At 63.6% G+C, this 14,905-nt stretch overlaps 1 protein-coding gene across 1 annotated transcript in view; it reads right to left on the bottom strand.

Moving 5' to 3' along the window:
- ABCA13 (ATP binding cassette subfamily A member 13) overlaps positions 1–14,905 on the bottom strand; it is a 125,818-nt gene that overhangs the window by 56,611 nt on the left and 54,302 nt on the right. The window contains exons 22-28 of the mRNA XM_059711290.1: positions 14,451–14,564; positions 12,451–12,541; positions 11,048–11,221; positions 8,764–9,070; positions 4,155–4,269; positions 2,535–2,864; positions 1,046–1,115 (exon numbers count right to left, since the gene is read on the bottom strand). Coding sequence (XP_059567273.1) covers positions 1,046–1,115; positions 2,535–2,864; positions 4,155–4,269; positions 8,764–9,070; positions 11,048–11,221; positions 12,451–12,541; positions 14,451–14,564 — 1,201 coding nt within the window. The remainder of the gene's footprint in view (positions 1–1,045; positions 1,116–2,534; positions 2,865–4,154; positions 4,270–8,763; positions 9,071–11,047; positions 11,222–12,450; positions 12,542–14,450; positions 14,565–14,905) is intronic.

The raw sequence follows: 14,905 nt of genomic DNA on the forward strand, positions 1-14,905 counted from the left end.
GGGACGGGCTAGGACCATTATTTCTTACAATGTATTTGCAATTTACTGCGGGTTAAAATACACGCTAAGTAAGATATCCCTCTTCCTCAGTCCCCTAAGGACAAGCCTAGGACTCACAGAGTAAATGCTGACACTTGTGGGAATTTGTCCGAAACGATCAAAGGCCTGACAGTGACTGCTCCCTCCGCCTCCCGGACCAGCTGGTTTCGGAGCCGCTGCGGGCACTCGGAGGGCTGGCTCGCGAGCCTGTTTCGGCACAGCCTCCATGTGAAATGGCAAATGGCTCAGCGTGTTTTGCTGAAATGCCAGAGAATTACGAGACCAGCGCCCAGTGAAAGGGCTAGTACACAGCAGCTGGAGGTGAGTTGCATTTATTGCGTATATTTTAACAGTAAGCGTTCACAAACACCATATAAACATGGAAGAAATATATGTCTGTCCTGGCTTAGGATGTCAGTTGTCAAAATTTCAAGATAAGTGAAAAAGGCTGACAATCAATTTTTTAAAATGTTATTTTAGGCCGAATTAATAGGGCTGCAATCATGGGAGTAAAGTGGATAATCGTACCCTCTCTGCACTGGTTAAGTCCCTTTCTGGACGCAGAGACGAGAGCAGGCAGACCGCAGTGGAGGCTGACACGTGAGAGAGAGAATGGGAACGGAACTAGGAAAGTGGGCAGAGACCCAGGGAGGCAGAGTTCAGTTCGACAGGACCCTGAGAGCCGGGCGTGTGCACACCCCGTTCCTGGAAGCATTCGAAGGTTGCTAAGGGAACGGGGTGTCGGGGTGCCGTGAGGAAAAGCCGGGCATTGGCTGGTGGGCGAACTGGGCAGCGGCTGGGCCACGGCGCCGTGGCTACTCCCGAGCGTTCTGAGGGCCAGGGCAGCTGGACGCGGGAGGTGCTGCGCAGCCACGCTGAGCACCAGCATCTCATCCCAAGGGCCCTGCTCTGGGGTGGGGACCTACTACTGTCCCCCCACAACAGGACCCTGCAAACCCCTAGCACCCGGGCCACTGAGAGCGCCTGTAACCGCGCGTCGTCTTACCTGCCTCCTGCCCTTCCAGGAACGTGACGAAAAACACTCCTTGTCCAAAGGCGGTCGTGGAGAGGAGGCACTGCGCAGAGCGAGGAGAGAGAAACAGCCGCTGGTGCGTGACGGGACAGGATGTCCATGGCGCCACGCGGTTCCCCCTAAGGGCCCCGTATGCCCGTGTCCACACCTGGACACGCAGCCCACTGCCAGCCGCCGGAGACGCGGGGGACACGCTTGTCTCTAACGCTGAAAGGAACGGTCTCTCTCCGGCAGCGCCTGAAGGGCTGACCCCACGTTGGGGGCAGAATGCGGCACACGGCGGGGAAGGGCAGGGCCTGTCCTATGTTCTGTGCTGAGCGAGGCCCCCAGCCCAGCGCAGGCTGAGGATGCGCACGTGTCCTCACCGGGACGATCAAGCGCGAGGGGACCGCCGCTCCGCTTCCGGGGCAGAGCTCCCGGGTCAGGAAGGCGGCTGAAAAGGCGCCTCGCGTTACTAAAGCGTAAGGTACCAGAGGCAGGCTTTCCCGGCTGGAAACCACCTGAGCACGCAGAGGCGATCAGACTGCAGGGAGCCCTTCCCCACGAGGTGGGTGAGACCGGCCGCAGCGTCTGAAACCCGTGCAGCGTGAACGGCCCTTTTCCTCCCTTTCCCTCCGTGGAGAGCATATGGGCCCTGCACGGCCCCGGCGGCTTTCGTTCCCCTGAAAACACCCACACCAGCCCCAAACCGTGGTCATGGGTTTTCACAGGCGAGAGGCAAGTAGTCACACTGACGGCACCAGGCATGCACACGATGCTCGCCCAACAGGAGCGCCTGTCCTCCTGTCCCCCTGCACGCGGACGGTGCTGTGTGCGTGGCCCGCGGGGACCGGGGCACAGAGCGGTCTACTGACGCTGGAGAAAGGGATGTGGTTCGCACAGAATATTCTACCCTCAGGTCAGCACCAGCAGGAGACCCTCCCACCACTGAGGCCACAGGCAGCCGAGGCCGCACCTGCAGGGGGTGAACCGTGAGACAGCCCCGTGCCCACGCGCTGAGCCCGACCCCGTTAATGACGACCCGTCCCTTCCCCACCGACCACGTGTCCACCGACGAGCAGCACTGTCTTCTCCCTGAGTCACGTCAGACCTGAATGTGTCCTGCCGCTCCTTCCGGAAGCGCGTTGAGTGGGGAAAGCCTGACTTTGCTGATGGACAGACTTCCACTTAATGCGCTGGCATTCATGGAGCTTCCGGGAGAAGGCTGGCTGCTTACGCTACGATAGCTATGGAATTGCGTTTCCTCCCACGCGCGGAGCAGAGACCTGAAGCACATGCTCTCGTGGGTACTGGGGATCGCCCCGTCTCCCCGGGAGGGGCTGTGAGGGGAGAAACTCGCAGCCCCCGCAGGGCCCCCTGAGGAAAGGAGATCAGAAGGCCGCAGGCGGAAAGGGCCGAGCGATGCGTGTTGTGGGTGGTGGAGTTCTGTCTCGTCGGGCATCTTGCAAAGCTGCACACTCACCAGCAGCGTCTGGGCGGCCGCACTGAGCCGGCTGCGCAGCACCAGCAGCACGACGTAGGGCAGGAAGCTGGCCATGTACAGCAGGCTGCAGCAGAGCGCGGCCGTGGGCGCCCGCCGGAAGCACGCGCTCAGCAGGTAGCTCAGCATGACCACCGACACCCCGAAGTCCAGCAGGAAGAGGAACACGATGAAGGCGTTGCTGTGCGCGAAGATGCCGCTGGCTTTCAGGACGACGGCCAGGGCAGCGCTGCCCACGGCCATCACCGCCGTGTTCTCCAGGAACCAGGCCAGGAAGCTGGTGGCCGGGTGCACCCCCATCATCCGCAGGTGCTGCGGGGGAGGAAGCCGTTACCACAGCAGTGGGTGTCCTCGTCCTGGGGGAGGGCAGCTGGCGGGTGGGCGCCCCGCCAGGACCTCCAGCCCCGCGAGGGCTCCGTGCCAGGCAGGTCCCCTGCGCCCGCGTTTCATTCTTGGGAGCCCACAGAGGCCGGTCCCGTCCCGCGTGAGGGCAGAGAGCTGGGCGCGAGTGCGTGGGAACAAGTTCCTGGCAGGAGACCACACGGGACAGCTCAGGCCAGTCCCGCCCGGCGCCCGCTGACCACGCAGGCCGCAGGCTTCCTCTCTCCTGCGCCTCCTGCTCACTTCCATTCTGTGCTGTTTTTCATTTTGCTTGTGTTGGTTTTGTTTCATAAGGGCAAAGAAAACAATAAAGGGGAAACACTTTTCCTTAAGTTCGAGGGGTTATGGCATAGGTTTTAGAATGAGTTTTGCTAAATAATTCAGTTTGAAGTACTTCAATAAAATTAATTCACTTGCTCATCTATAACATCACGATACTGAGCATGAAGAAGGATTTCTGGCCAAGGAGCTGGGAGCCCATGAGAATGACCGTCCCCCAGGCCCTCTGCCCAGGGGCCCCCCTGGATCGGAGAGACCGGGATGCAGGGGGGAGGCGTGCAGAGCAGCGGGCAGCGCCACGTGGAGCCGAGCGGTACACGGGGCACTCGCACGCTTGTCTGTGCCTAATAAACAGCCGGTAAATAAACCCTCTGCCTTTGTCTCCCGGCCTCGCCCTCCTGTGGCTAAAGGGGGGAGGGGTTCCCCAATACTTGCTTTGCTAAAAGCAATTTTGATAGTTTAGGTTTTGACAAAAATAGCAAGGCTGAGCCTGAAGAGCCCCAGCTCCGTTAGGACAGGAAGCTGGCTGTCCTGTCGTCCTGGGTGGAATAAGAGTGGCTGAGCCCTGGGCAGCGGCTCCACCAACCAGGCACCAAAGGCTGCCGGCTCGCTTCCCGGTCGGGCACTGACCGAGGCTGCGGGTTCGACCCCCAGCTGGGTGTGTACAGAGGCCACGTGGACGTTCCTCTCACGTCAGTGTCTCTCTCTCCCTCCCTCGCCCCTCCCTCTCTCCAATAAACATCCTCGGGAGTGAGCACATGGGTTTCCCTCCTCCCATGTCACCTGCCTTTCACTTCCTCCATCTCCAAGGCAAGGCCTACTGACCCGCAGGCTTGGGACTGACGGTGATGCTCCCGGGACAGGGGCCCCAGGCTCCACGCAGAGCCCAGCAGAGGAGGGGCGGGCAGAGGCCCATCTCCCAGGCAGCCCCGGGCGGCTCACCTCTTCCATCTGGATCTCCCGCTCGTACACCAGCCTTCGGACCATGCTGGCCACAGACACGATCCACGTCAGCATCATGATCAGCGGCAGGAAGAAACCCACGTTGTTCAAGAATCTGTACGGAGGGACCAGGGGCTGTGAGCGCCAGCGGGCGGCTCTGCTCCCGCCAGGCAGCACCACACTAGGCATGCCTCCCCTCGCCGCCCCCTCCCACAGACACGGTCCCCACGCCGCCCCCCTCCCACAGACACGGTCCCCACGCCGCCCCCTCCCACAGACACGGTCCCCACGCCGCCCCCTCCCACAGACACGGTCCCCACGCCGCCCCCTCCCACAGACACGGTCCCCACGCCGTCCCCTCCCACAGACACGGTCCCCACGCCGCCCCCTCCCACGGACACGGTCCCCACGCCGCCCCCTCCCACGGACACGGTCCCCACGCCGCCCCCTCCCACGGACACGGTCCCCACGCCGTCCCCTCCCACGGACACGGTCCCCACACCACCACCTCCCACAGACACGGTCCCCACACCGTCCCCTCCCACACGGTCCCCACGCCGCCCCCATTCCCACTGAGCGCTGTCGGGAACAGGCTCCCGCGGCCATGGCCACAGCCTGTGACAGGCAGGACAGCTCTTTGGGGTCCTGACTCAATAGCTGCGCGAACTCACAGGGAGACACGTCTCGCTGACAGGGCTGTGGCCTCCACCGCCTGCCACTGCGGTGACTCGCTCCCCCGAGGCCCTGCACCCCTTGGGGCCTGAGGCTCTCTGTCCTGAGCAGCCCTGGTCACCAGCATCGAGGCAGGTGACCCACTGCTCACCACGCATCAGCCACAGGGTTTCCAAAGCAGAGAGAGGGCGTTCTCCTGGCAAAACGTGGTCGTTTCAGTGTGTGAGGCACCCATCGCCCATCGAAGAGTCACGGGATCGTCCCGACACAAGCAACCAACCACCTGATGTTTAGACGGCGCTGAGCTAGCGTTCTTCTCTATCTTCTCAGCTCTCGGTCGGTAACCACTGACTTCTAAAGCCAACAGTCACAGAGGAGACAAGTTCCAGTCAGGCACATCGCCCAGCACCCTCCCCCCATCAGATCCCCAGGAGAGCAGCCCCCCAGATCCCCAGGAGGACAGCCCCCCAGATCCCCAGGAGAGCAGCCCCCCAGATCCCCAGGAGGACAGCCCCCCCCAGACCCCCAGGAGAGCAGCCCCGCAGATCTCCAGGAGGACAGCCCCCCAGATCCCCAGGAGGACAGCCCCCCAGATCCCGAGGAGGACAGCCCCCCAGATCCCCAGGAGAGCAGCCCCCCAGATCCCGAGGACAGCCCCCCAGATCCCCAGAAGAGCAGCCCCCCAGATCCCCAGGAGAGCAGGCCCCCCCATCCTAGGAAAGCAGTCCCCCCAGGTCCCTGGGGACTGGCCCCTGGTCAGGAGCCCAAACAAAAGCACTGCCCCCCAGGGGCAATCAGGATCAAAGCTCCTCTTCTTGGCACTCTGAAAGGACAGCTGGTCTTCAGCACATTTAATTGTCACCTCTCTCTCCTGCAGCGCAAGTGCTCCATCTACATGGCACTCGCCTTAACAGTGTTTTCTCTGGGCTCCCCTCTATTAGCACCATCCTGCTGGATGCAAATCACACCGGAAGGGACCAGGGAAACTGGCTCTTGTGTTTGTCAAAGACACACAACTTTGATCCAAGTGTCCATGACGGGGGACTTGCAGTGCCTGCCCCCCCACCCCACCCGGCCTCCTGCTGCCCCCGCCCCACCCCCGCCCCAGGCACAGGTCAGCAGCACCGAGAGGCCACTGGGCAGCGGGAAGGGCTGCAGGGTGTCCTCCTTGGGGACCAGCCCACAGGCAGGAGACAGTGATGGTGACACAATCTGAGAGTCTGTCCCTTCCCTCCCCCACAGGGGGTGCCACCCCCCAGCGCCTGCCTGCCCCTGGCGGGAGGGGGACAGACCAGAGGGCCTTCCTAGGTCTGAGGACGACCAGCAGGGGGAGCTTCTGAGCAAACAACAGCTCTGCTTGCAGGTGAGAGGGGGTTTCCTACAGGCACCTGAGGACACTCCCAAGGAAAGCATGACCAGGAGTGTAGGGAGACGCCCTCGCAGGCTGTGAGGGTCACGCTGGTATTTTTTTGGAAGCAGGAACCTGACACTTCAAACATGAACCCCTGACCCTTCACTCCTCACTTCCCCTGGAGCCCTCACTCGGCCCCCAGTGGCTCCCCCCTCCTCCAGCCAGCACTCCCCCCTCCTCTGGACCTGCGCGCCCCCTCCCCCAAATCAGCCCTCCCCCCTCCTCTGGACCAGCCCTCCCCCCTCCTCCAGACCTGCGCTGCCCCCTCCTCTGGAACAGCCGCTCCTGTGGACAACAGGGCCTGAGCTGTGGGGCAGAGAGCGGCGCCCTTCCCAGGAGCCAGGCTGTGTGCATATGGAACAACTCTGCAGGCTGTTGTTTTTCATTTCCTGAAAGCCTTTCATTAAGTTGCCCTGCTCTCCGAAGCAATGTATTAACACTTGAAATTCTCTATATGCACGAAGCGCACCATAAAGTTGTCCTGCCATAACTACCATGAATCACGGGCTGAAGGGAACATTAAACTTTATAGAGTCCCACTCCCATCCCACCCTGCACTCCTAAAGTGACATTTCCCCCATATGTCCCACAAAACATGAGCCATGGCTGCTAATAGATATTAAATGGGAGGGGGAGAGAGAGGGGGAAAGGGAGAGGGAGAGAGAAAGAGAGGGAAGGGGAGAGAGAAGGGGGAAAGGAGAGGGAAGGGGGAGACCTGTGGCTGAGATGGGATGCGTCGGATCAGTGGAGCTGAACCTTGTTCCTCTGGATGAAAGGCCTGCGCTCGGCCCCGCCCCTTGCGAGGGCTGCCCCCCTGCATCACTGCAGTCACACCCATCAGTCCTCGCCTTCTACTGGACTATCACCGACAGCACCCTATTTCTTCAAAAATGTAAGAAAACCGCCCTGGCCGGTGTGTCTCAGCGGCTGGAGCATCGGCCCACCCACCAAAGGTCTCAGGTTCCATTCGGTCAAGAGCACGTGCTGGTCGGGAGCGTGTGGGAGGCAGCCAATCCATGTGTCTCTCCCACATTGACGTTTCTCTCTCTCCCCCCTCCCTCCTTCCCTTCCACTCTCTCTGAAAAGCAACAGGAAAATACCCTCAGGCGAGGATTAACAGAAAAAGTTGAGAAAACCTCTTCTTCCCACTGCCCACCTCCCTCTCCCCCCTACAGAGCCTCCTGGGCGGTCTGAAGGCTGGCTCCCTCCTGCCCTCCCGTCCCAGTGTCCTCGCTAACCTGGCTGCACCCCCTCACCCCCTCCGTGGAGGCTGCCTTAGTGAAGTCCTCAGTGTCCCAGGTGCCCCCTACACGGACCCCGCCCGAGCGCGCACTGGCCACGCCTGAACACACACATCCCCTCCCCCCCAACCCCCAGCAGCCGCACAGGCTCTGATCGCGCTCTGGCCTGCTGTGGGCAGCGCAACCATCTTTAAAAATCTGCGGAAAGAGAGCTGTTTTCTGCTTCCGTCGTTCCCACAGGTGGACCTGGGAGTCTGACCTGCGGAGCCTGGGCAGCACCGCACCCCCAACCGGAATGTCCGACTTACAGCCACCAGCCCTGCCACGCTGTCCTTCCCGCCACGCTGTCCTTCCCGCCGCGCTGTCCTTCCCATCACGCTGTCCTTCCCGCCACGCTGTCCTTCCCGCCACGCCGTCCTTCCCATCACGCCGTCCTTCCCATCACGCTGTCCTTCCCGCCACGCCGTCCTTCCCGCCACGCCGTCCTTCCCATCACGCCGTCCTTCCCATCACGCCGTCCTTCCCGCCACGCCGTCCTTCCCGTCACGCCGTCCTTCCCATCACGCCGTCCTTCCCGCCACGCCGTCCTTCCCGCCACGCTGTCCTTCCCATCACGCTGTCCTTCCCGCCACGCTGTCCTTCCCGCCACGCTGTCCTTCCCGCCACGCTGTCCTTCCCGCCACGCCGTCCATCACGCCGTCCTTCCCGCCACGCCGTCCTTCCCGCCACGCCGTCCTTCCCATCACGCCGTCCTTCCCGCCACGCTGTCCTTCCCGCCACGCTGTCCTTCCCGCCACGCTGTCCTTCCCATCACGCTGTCCTTCCCATCACGCTGTCCTTCCCGCCACGCTGTCCTTCCCGCCACGCTGTCCTTCCCGCCACGCCGTCCATCACGCCGTCCTTCCCGCCACGCCGTCCTTCCCGCCACGCCGTCCTTCCCGTCACGCTGTCCTTCCCGCCACGCTGTCCTTCCCGCCACGCTGTCCTTCCCGCCACGCTGTCCTTCCCATCACGCTGTCCTTCCCATCACGCTGTCCTTCCCGCCACGCTGTCCTTCCCATCACGCTGTCCTTCCCGCCACGCTGTCCTTCCCATCATGCTGTCCTTCCCGCCACGCTGTCCTTCCCGCCACGCTGTTCTTCCCGCCACGGCTCGGGCCGAGAAGTGCGCCTAAGACACTGAGCGCGCCTGGCGGTCTCCTGATGCTGAGGTGACTACACAAAGCCCAGGAGGTGCCCCACTCCGGCCTCCCACTGAGGGGCCACGGGGAGGGACCAGGACTCACAGGTCGCTGCTGTGGCAGGGGTACGGGATGGGCTGCGCCTGTGCGGTGGGCCCCACGGCCTCCTGCCCGGTCTGCACGCGGACGAGGGCCCGCTCCAGCATGTCTTGCAGCGGGGCGAAGACGTAGTTGTACTTGAAGCCGTCGGCCGGCAGGCTCTGGGGGTGGAACTTCCAGAACGGGTTCTCCGCCTGGTCGGTCCGCATGCTGTACAGCAGGCTGGTCCGGATGGTGTAGGCCACGCGGGGCGGCAGCGGGGGCGCGTTTGTGCCGGAGCGCCTGCGCACGGAGGAGCTGTTGAAGATGACACCTGAGGGACGGACGGATGGATGGACGGATGAATGGACGGACGGACGGACGGCCATCACCACGGAGCAGCTGGCAGGAGGCCCCAGGGGAGGACGTATGGGGGGGGGGGAAGCACGTGAGCGAGTTTGTCACCAGCGTCGCACAGACAGCTGGGGCAACGGACCGAGGCCTCCGGCTCCTCGGCCATCCCCGTTTCACTGCAGTGAACCCACACGGCACCCCCGTGCGCAGAAACGGCTGTTTCTGCGTTTCTCGGGACTTTGCTCTCTGGGACCCAGGACATTCCTAAGCACCGATGTCCTGGGTGTCATCGCTCAGTGACAGGGAGCTGCCTCTGCCCGCGCCTTCCATGTCTACTCAAGTCGCGTCTGAACACATCGGATTCACCGTGAGTGAGGGAACCCCCAGTAGATGGGGCAGAATCGGCCGCTGTCCTTCCTCCCCCCACACCCCCCAGCCCAGACGTCAGGAAACTGATAAAAGTGGGAGCAGTTTAATCAGGAAACATCTCATTTGTCCTGTGAGACTTCCCCATAGAACCACAGGGTCACCCAGTAAGGCAGGTGCAGGCACAGCCTGGGCCAAGGCGGTGACAGCTCAGGAGCCGGCACGACCACCTCTTCCTCAGGCGGAGCCCTGCTCTGTGTGGAGGGCGCTTCTCTCTGAGCCAGGGGAGGCACATCCAGGGAGCGGGGGCGTGCTGTCCGGGGAGGGGGCATGCTGTCCGGGGGAGGGGCGTGCTGTCCGGGGGAGGGGCGTGCTGTCCGGGGGAGGGGTGTGCTGTCCGGGGGAGGGGGCATGCTGTCCGGGGGAGGGGCGTGCTGTCCGGGGGAGGGGCGTGCTGTCCGGGGGAGGGGCGTGCTGTCCGGGGGAGGGGGCATGCTGTCCGGGGGGAGGGGGCATGCTGTCCGGGGGAGGGGCGTGCTGTCCGGGGGAGGGGCGTGCTGTCCGGGGGAGGGGCGTGCTGTCCGGGGGAGGGGGCATGCTGTCCGGGGGGAGGGGCGTGCTGTCCGGGGGAGGGGCGTGCTGTCCGGGGGAGGGGCGTGCTGTCCCGGGGAGGGGCCGTGCTGTCCGGGGGAGGGGCGTGCTGTCCGGGGGGAGGGGCGTGCTGTCCGGGGGAGGGGCGTGCTGTCCGGGGGAGGGGCCGTGCTGTCCCGGGGAGGGGCGTGCTGTCCGGGGGAGGGGCCGTGCTGTCCCGGGGAGGGGCCGTGCTGTCCGGGGGAGGGGCCGTGCTGTCCGGGGCGGGGCGTGCTGTCCGGGGGAGGGGGCGTGCTGTCCGGGGCGGGGCGTGCTGTCCGGGGGGAGGGGCGTGCTGTCCGGGGCGGGGCGTGCTGTCCGGGGGGAGGGGCGTGCTGTCCGGGGCGGGGCCGTGCTGTCCGGGGGCGCGGCGTGCTGTCCGGGGGAGGGGCGTGCTGTCCGGGGGAGGGGGCGTGCTGTCCGGGGCGGGGCGTGCTGTCCGGGGGGAGGGGCGTGCTGTCCGGGGCGGGGCGTGCTGTCCGGGGGAGGGGCGTGCTGTCCGGGGGAGGGGCGTGCTGTCCGGGGCGGGGCGTGCTGTCCCGGGGGAGGGGCGTGCTGTCCGGGGGAGGGGCGTGCTGTCCGGGGGAGGGGCGTGCTGTCCGGGGGAGGGGGCGTGCTGTCCGGGGCGGGGCGTGCTGTCCGGGGGGAGGGGCGTGCTGTCCGGGGCGGGGCGTGCTGTCCGGGGGGCGGGGCGTGCTGTCCCGGGGCGGGGCGTGCTGTCCGGGGGAGGGGCGTGCTGTCCGGGGGAGGGGCGTGCTGTCCGGGGGGAGGGGCGTGCTGTCCGGGGGAGGGGCGTGCTGTCCGGGGGAGGGGGCGTGCTGTCCCGGGGAGGGGCGTGCTGTCCCGGGGAGGGGCGTGCTGTCCGGGGGAGGGGCGTGCTGTCCGGGGGCGGGGCGTGCTGTCCCGGGGGCGGGGCGTGTTGGCGCAGCCCCGTGAGCATGGTTCGCCCCTGGACACTTACTGGCCAAGAAGCTGTTCTGCCGCATGAGGCTGTGGGCGGCGGCCTCCAGGGCGGCCCCTGACTGCAGCCCCCAGAAACGGTCCAGCCGCACACAGGACGACAGGTTGACCAGCGCGCGGCCCAGGGAGAGGAGGTGGGCGGCACCCGTGCGGCTCAGCATCCAGTCCAGGCCCCCTGCGGAGGACAGTGAGCCGGGGACATGCGGCTTCCCCCAGCACAGCGCCCGCCCGCGCGGACACTGCACAGGCGCAGGGACACGCACTAACTTCCCGCAGGGGGCGCTAGTCCAGACCCAATTTTGTTCAGCAAACTGCTGCTGTCCGCTGAGCGTACCCACCCTTTCCTATGCGCTCCCATGACACGGACACTGCACGAAAGTGAAAAGAAACGGGTACATCAGCAAAGGCTGGGCACGTGGGGCAGGGGACGGAGAGTAAACGGAGCCGGTCTGGGCAGCAGGAAGAGTCACCGGGACTCGCGGACCCTCGGCCAGCGCCGCCCTGGAGCCAGGCCTGTGGTAGCCGCTCCTCGGCAAGGCCGAGTCCACGGACAGTTATGGAGGCAAGTCCGCGGCACTCCCGGCCCCGGGGGAGGGGGGGGTGAGGGGGGTGAGGGGGTGCGTCCGCGCAGCAGGTGGCATTGGCAACACCTCCGCTGGCCGTGGAGGCGACTGGCTCTGGGTGAGGAGGGGCGGGATCCCAGGAGAGAGCAGAGCCAGGCCCGGACAACAACTACCGAAGGGGCAGGCGTGGGGGCATCCAGCCCCGGGTTTGCTCTGACGAGGGCCCCGCAGCAGGAGAGGCCCCCAGGCCCAGAGGTCCATCACGGTGGCCCCACAGTGGTGTGAGCGGAGGTGGAGGCCCTCCCCTCGCCGGTGCCATGCTCACCGCACAGGGCTCTCCCCCGCTCCCCCGCTCCCCCGCCTCGCTCCCCAACAGCACCCACAGACGCTGGTGCAGGACTTTACGAAGAAAGTCCGAGCAGTGAACATGCATGCAAACACACCAACATGTTTTTACACACCCACCACACACGTACATGCACACTACACTCACACATACACGCATGTATGCTCACACACACACATATACTCACACACACTCACACACACTCACAATCACACACACACATACACTCACACACACTCTCACGCATATACTCACACACACACACTCACAATCACACGCACTCACAATCACATACACACTCACACATACACACACATTCACACACACACTCACAATCACACACACACTCACACACTCACAATCACACACAATCACACACACACTCACACACACACTCACAATCACACACACACACTCACAATCACATTCACACTCACACACACACACACACACTCACACACACACACACATTCACACTCACACACACTTACTCACCATACGCCTGCAGCTTCTCAGTCAGTTTGTCTACGCTGATGTGTAACTGGCTTTCCACAAAGTTTCTTATGAATCTGATCCTCAGGACCTCCTACAGGAAACAGTTTAACAAAAATAACGGCATCGTTTTTTCCTATTGACAATACTGGTTGGTTTACTCCGTTTATTGTTGTTCAAGAAAAAGGCACATAACATGCGTCATCTTGAAAGCGGGCCTACACGTCCCAGTGGGCCCGGGAGGATGTGGTAGGACTTCGGCTTAAACAAAGACCAGCTGTGCCCGCGAGGCGAGGCCAGGCGTGGACCTGTTGCGAACACTGAAAGCCAAGACGCAGGGGGCGTGACTCTGGGCAGGTTCCCAGCAGGCCTTCCACGGCCTTTCCCGCGGGCAGAACGTGACGAAGGGGCTGCACTTTCCCGACCCTTAACCCTGTGACGCTCTGAGCCTCCGGCTCCCTCCACACCGTCACCGTCACCCTGTTGGTCCTCTTTCCCGACTACATCCCCCCCTGCCTCCCCTGCCGACGCCTGTGCCGGGGGCCATGCTCCGGGACTGCTCTCCTCGGCTTTAGGTGGGCAATGCGCAGGGACGTGCACCCTGTTCGCACCCGCGCAGCCTCGCACCCTCACCCAAGCCTCACCTACTCACCCCAACTCACGGCAGCAACGCAGCCCCATTCCTGGGTCAGCGCGCTAGTCCCGAGCAAACAAGCTGCAGAAGGTGTCCCAGCAACGGCCAGCGCCGACACAGCTGGGCCACAGGCTCCACCACCAGGGATGCCCATCCCAGTTCGCCCAGAGCCGCACCTGCCTCGCTGGCTCCCGGCCCAGGGCCACCCCACCAGCCCATCCCCGGAGCAGGGCTCCTCTGACCGGACCCGCTGACGACTGACTGTGGCTGGATGGCGGTCGGTCCCTAACGGCAGGGCTGTCCCAGACGCTGCAGCGACTGCCTCCCTCTCTCCACCAGGGCCAGACCTGCACCGCCATCTGGCGTGGGGCTCCGCCCTCCCTCCAGCTCCCGCCTCCTCTGCTCTGACAGCCAGGTGTTCTGTGATGCAATCTCGCCCGCGCTACCCCCTCCTGGCATCTGCTCTGCAAGGACCAGACACGAGGCACGTCCTGCCTGCCCAACACCGCTCCGCGCGCTTTACACGCCCCACGCCATTCACAGCTGCCGGCCACCACCCCTCCCTTCACTGGCAGGAAACTGCACAGAGCGGTCCAGGGACGGCCCGATCACACAGCGAGGGCTGGAGGGAACCAGACGACCAGCCCCCGAGCCCTGCTCCCATCACCTGAACTGCTCACCGGGGCACGAGGAATAACCAAACGCGAAGAGAGATGTGGCCTGTTTCTCACCCAAAGGACAGGCGTCCGTCAGAGCGGCACCCATGCCCCCAAGGGTGTGACCTCCCTGACGCACCTCTGCAGTCGCGGGCTGCAGGCCCCACGGAAGGGCTCACTGTACACCGCAGCCCGCGGATCTTGGAATGTGTTACGTATTCAACACAGAATATTAGGAAGTGATCACTGATCATTTTAATAGACCTACAGTTGAAAAGTATACAAACCACCCCAAAAAGCATTAAGTTAATATGGAACATAAAGCTTGTGTAACTATTAATAAATGATTAACAACTAGCAGCCTGATGCATGAAATTCGTGTGAGAGTAGGCCTTCCTTCCCCCGGCTGCCGGCTTCCCTCTAGCACCCAGGACCCGGGCTTCCCTCGCAGCCCCAGCTTCGTCCAGAAGGATATCCGGTCTAAATTAGCATGTTACACTTTTATTATTATAAATACCTTGCATGGTGGGCAAATATTTGACCATTACAAAAAGTCCTCACACATATCCAACTGCGCGTCAGTGTTACCAGTCAACTGGGAAAGCCGCGCCGAGGTGACCGCACACCCTTCTCTTGGACGCGCCCCCCCCCCCCCACACACACACACACACACACACACACTCCTCAGCCCTCAGAGGAGGAGCCACGCTCACCTGCAGCTGCCCCAGCATCTGGCCATGCCCACTGCTCTGGAAGCGGCGGGCCATGCTCAGCAGTGTCTGTGATAAAGTCCTCAGCTTGTCCACAAACACAAACGTGTGATTAGCCTGCAGAACAGAGCCCCGTGGTTATGGCGCTGTCTCAGCTGGAAGGATGGCAGCTGTGGCGCCTGCAGAGATGAGCGGGAATGACTGGACCCCGAGTGCCGGTCTGCCCGGTGCTCCACTCCAAGGCCCTCCGGTCTGAGGTGTGTCCCCGAGACCTCTCGCCCAGACTCTACCACCCACTTACCTGTCCACCTCAGTGTGCCCTTGCTGTCCTCCTCAGGGTCCCCACCTGTTCCTCTCGGGGTCCCCACCTGTTCCCCTCAGGGTCCCCACCTGTTCCTCTCGGGGTCCCCGCCTGTTCCCCTTGGGGTCCTCATCTGTTCCTCTCGGGATCCCCACCT

The sequence above is a fragment of the Myotis daubentonii genome, chromosome 10, assembly GCF_963259705.1.
Source record: "Myotis daubentonii chromosome 10, mMyoDau2.1, whole genome shotgun sequence".
Classification (NCBI taxonomy): Eukaryota; Metazoa; Chordata; class Mammalia; order Chiroptera; family Vespertilionidae; genus Myotis; species Myotis daubentonii.